Source organism: Trachymyrmex cornetzi, unplaced genomic scaffold (assembly GCF_001594075.2).
Source record: "Trachymyrmex cornetzi isolate Tcor2-1 unplaced genomic scaffold, Tcor1.1 C3974551, whole genome shotgun sequence".
Lineage (NCBI taxonomy): Eukaryota > Metazoa > Arthropoda > Insecta > Hymenoptera > Formicidae > Trachymyrmex > Trachymyrmex cornetzi.
This window is the reverse complement of record NW_017295471.1, coordinates 1-3,069: the sequence shown is the minus strand read 5'-3', so window position 1 is coordinate 3,069 and position 3,069 is coordinate 1. Positions and strand designations below refer to the sequence as shown.

The window sequence follows — 3,069 nt, the reverse complement described above, 5'->3', positions numbered from 1 at the left end:
AGGTACACACGAGCCAGTCCAAATCGCTGTACGATGACAAGAACGGCGGTTACCATCATCAGTACATTTTCCACAATGGCGGCGAGCGCGCCAGCAATCAGGCCACGTCCTATCAATTGTTCAGTAATCAGGGTGCCGTAAGCTCGACGACCGTACCGCCGGCGCCACCCCCGCCACCCCCGCCGCAGATCCATCAGATCAGGTACAGCTCGACGGTGGGTCCGCCACCGCAGATCATTCACAGCGAACCATCTACCGTGACGCCGTTGTTCGCGACGTCCTCCACGATACAGACGCTGCTCAACGCGAACAGCCCGGCGGGTTTGATCAACCCTATCTTTCACAATCACGGAATCGCGAGCACTACTGAACATTTCTCCGTCCATAGCAATAATCCACGCGAGACTACTGACTATCGTGACGATGATCAGGAACAAGATATAAGGGCATTGGAGGCAATACAATCGGTGAACAAGGGCAAGGTATGCAACTAAAATTTTATGTTTAAGCGCGTAAAATTGTATAATAGTACTCTTTGCAACGATTGTAATAAAGTAGTACAGCGAAAAACACGTAACTATTGGAAGAACTTTGTTAAAAATGTTGAAATATAATACATTACAATCTCTTAACATTTTAAAATCCTTTTGGTTCGTTATATTATTGAAAATCTCATTGACTTTGACCTTTGAACCATTTTATGGTCAACTGATTTGACACAAATTTTGCCTCGATAAAGTATCCTTTAGTATCTATTACCGAAAATAAAATTTGAAAAAGTTAAGTCATTTTTGAGAAATTTTGCAAACGGACAATTGGACGAACGGACTCAATGGACATAGAGTGACAAATGAACCAACACGAACTATATTTGCAACTCTGTACTATTTACTTAAAACAATATAGAATTCGCGCGCTAAAATCATTTCAGTCTCCGGTTTAGCGGAGCTGACTTGGTGAAAAATGTTATTCAAACCTTACTTACGTTTTTTTTATTTCTAATATTAGATTTCTAAGCTGACAATATCTCCGGTGCCAAGCCAGCAAGAATCGTCCCGAACAGTACAGACGAAAACAAGTCAAACATCGCAGCAAAGGATATCCGGCAACTTTTTGCCGACTCCGGCCACCATCGAAACAACTATGAGATCGTTCTATCCGACGCCGAGGCCTTCTCCGAAACCTCCGCAGTCATTGCAGTCAGTCACTCACCAAGTTACCCAACACATTCACGTGCCGCAGCTCAAACCTCATCAGATTACCATAAATCTGCCGCCACCAGATATCCAGAGAATCGTTCAGAACCCTTCGCCTCTGCTGCCTTCGCAGTCCCGGGTGATTGTCACAGCGAAGGCGAGCGTGAGTGACGAATCTGGTAGACCCCTGAACACTACGCAATTGGTGACATTGCCGTTGCCGACTATACCGGCCAGCTATGACGATTACAAGGAGGGTGATGAGTCCTTCGATCCCTTTTATCGCGACGTTCCGAAAATTCGCAAAAATCGCCAGAACGCGATGGAGAACATAAGATTCTTGCGTGCGAAACGATCGCTTGAGCAACCCTATAACTTTGTTTACGAAGTGAACAGTCATCAGGATTTCAAGGTAATACGAAAAAGTGAACCGCGTAAGAATGAAGATAATGCGATAAATAAAGAAAGTACGCATGTCCAGGTCAATCTCGAAGATTTTCGATCTCTTAAAGAAAGTCTGATAAAATTTAGGGACATCTTATTTAGCGACAATGTGAATGAAGATTCCTCTCACAGTGATGCTGAAGAAAATAGAAATAATACCGAACGTATTGGAATAAACAGCAAGACTTTTGATACAATATCTGTAAAGCAGGTGCAAGACAATGCGATAAAAAAAGTAGACTATCTAGAAGACTTGAAGACAGAAGCCTCTAAACACTTCAATTTAAATAAAAATACGGACGAGGAAGAAGAAGATGAGAAAGCGAGTCATGAAGATTCGACTCCAAATGTTAAAATTAAATCTGAAAAATCGCTTGATGAGAAGAAACACATTAAGGATACGTCGGAACTTGAAATTTACATCGAATCTACGACTGCTCATTCTCGAAAAAATGAATCTCAAGGAGACGTTATAGATTTAATAATACTCGATTCTAACAATAACTCCAAAGTGAAAGCCACGTCCGCCAAGACTGACGCACCTATCGAGATTATCATCGAAGAAACGAAATCTGACACGTACAACGCATCAAAGATTGACGGGAAAGTTGCACACGAAGGACAAATCGCAGGATCCTTGATAAAAGATGACCCGGAGAAGCGATCGAACTCCGTCGCCGGCGAGAGAAGACAACTGACAATTCCGCATAAAACAATCAAACGAAATGGTGCCAAAGATGGAGAACGAAAGTCTGGTCCGAGAAGGAAAAGTTCTCGACCGAGATCGTCGAAAAGACGTATATCTTCGAGGATAAGGCAGCAAAGAATGGAAAACATTGAACCGACAGAGACAATTCAGCAAAAGGAAAGAACGACTACTGCTACTACTGTTATTGATACTACTACTGTTACTTCTACTTCTACTACTACAACTACTTCTACTACTACCGTGACCCCATCCATTACAGCTTTTGAGAAGAAAGTTGCGGAGCAGATTGATAGTAACATTTTCGGGGACTCAGAATCACAAACTTTTAAAGAGCTTGATACGAGGGCGATTGGTCACCGAGACGCGATATACTCGAAGAGCTTGCAGGACGGTAAAAGTTACGATTCAAGTAGGAGTAAGGACATAGAGCGATCGTTTGATCGGCAGATTGTGGAAGAGCATACGAGGAGTTCGGAACTACGTGCTGATCAAATAGAGGAGGAAAAACGGGAAACAGAATTGCCGGATTATACGCAGACTACCGAAGGAAAAGATACGACCGAAAATCCGAGTAATGCAAACGAAGCGAGATCGACGGAAGTTGCACAAGTCTCTGAAGAGAAGTCTTCCATCGAAGAGGAAGACTCTTACAGGGAGTACGAATTTCCGGATGATGATGAAGCTGATACGAATGAAGGAGAACTCGAAGAGAACTCGCAG

The 3,069-nt window shown here is 43.0% G+C and overlaps 1 protein-coding gene across 1 annotated transcript; it reads left to right on the top strand.

Annotated features, from left to right (window-relative positions):
* Positions 1–8: 8 nt before the first annotated feature.
* On the top strand, positions 9–3,066 carry LOC108769732 (uncharacterized; the record flags this gene model as incomplete). Its single annotated transcript, XM_018520917.1, has 2 exons — positions 9–482; positions 1,009–3,066. Coding segments are annotated over 2 exons (2,532 nt in total), but the record flags the coding sequence as incomplete, so codon positions are not given.
* Positions 3,067–3,069: the final 3 nt, after the last annotated feature.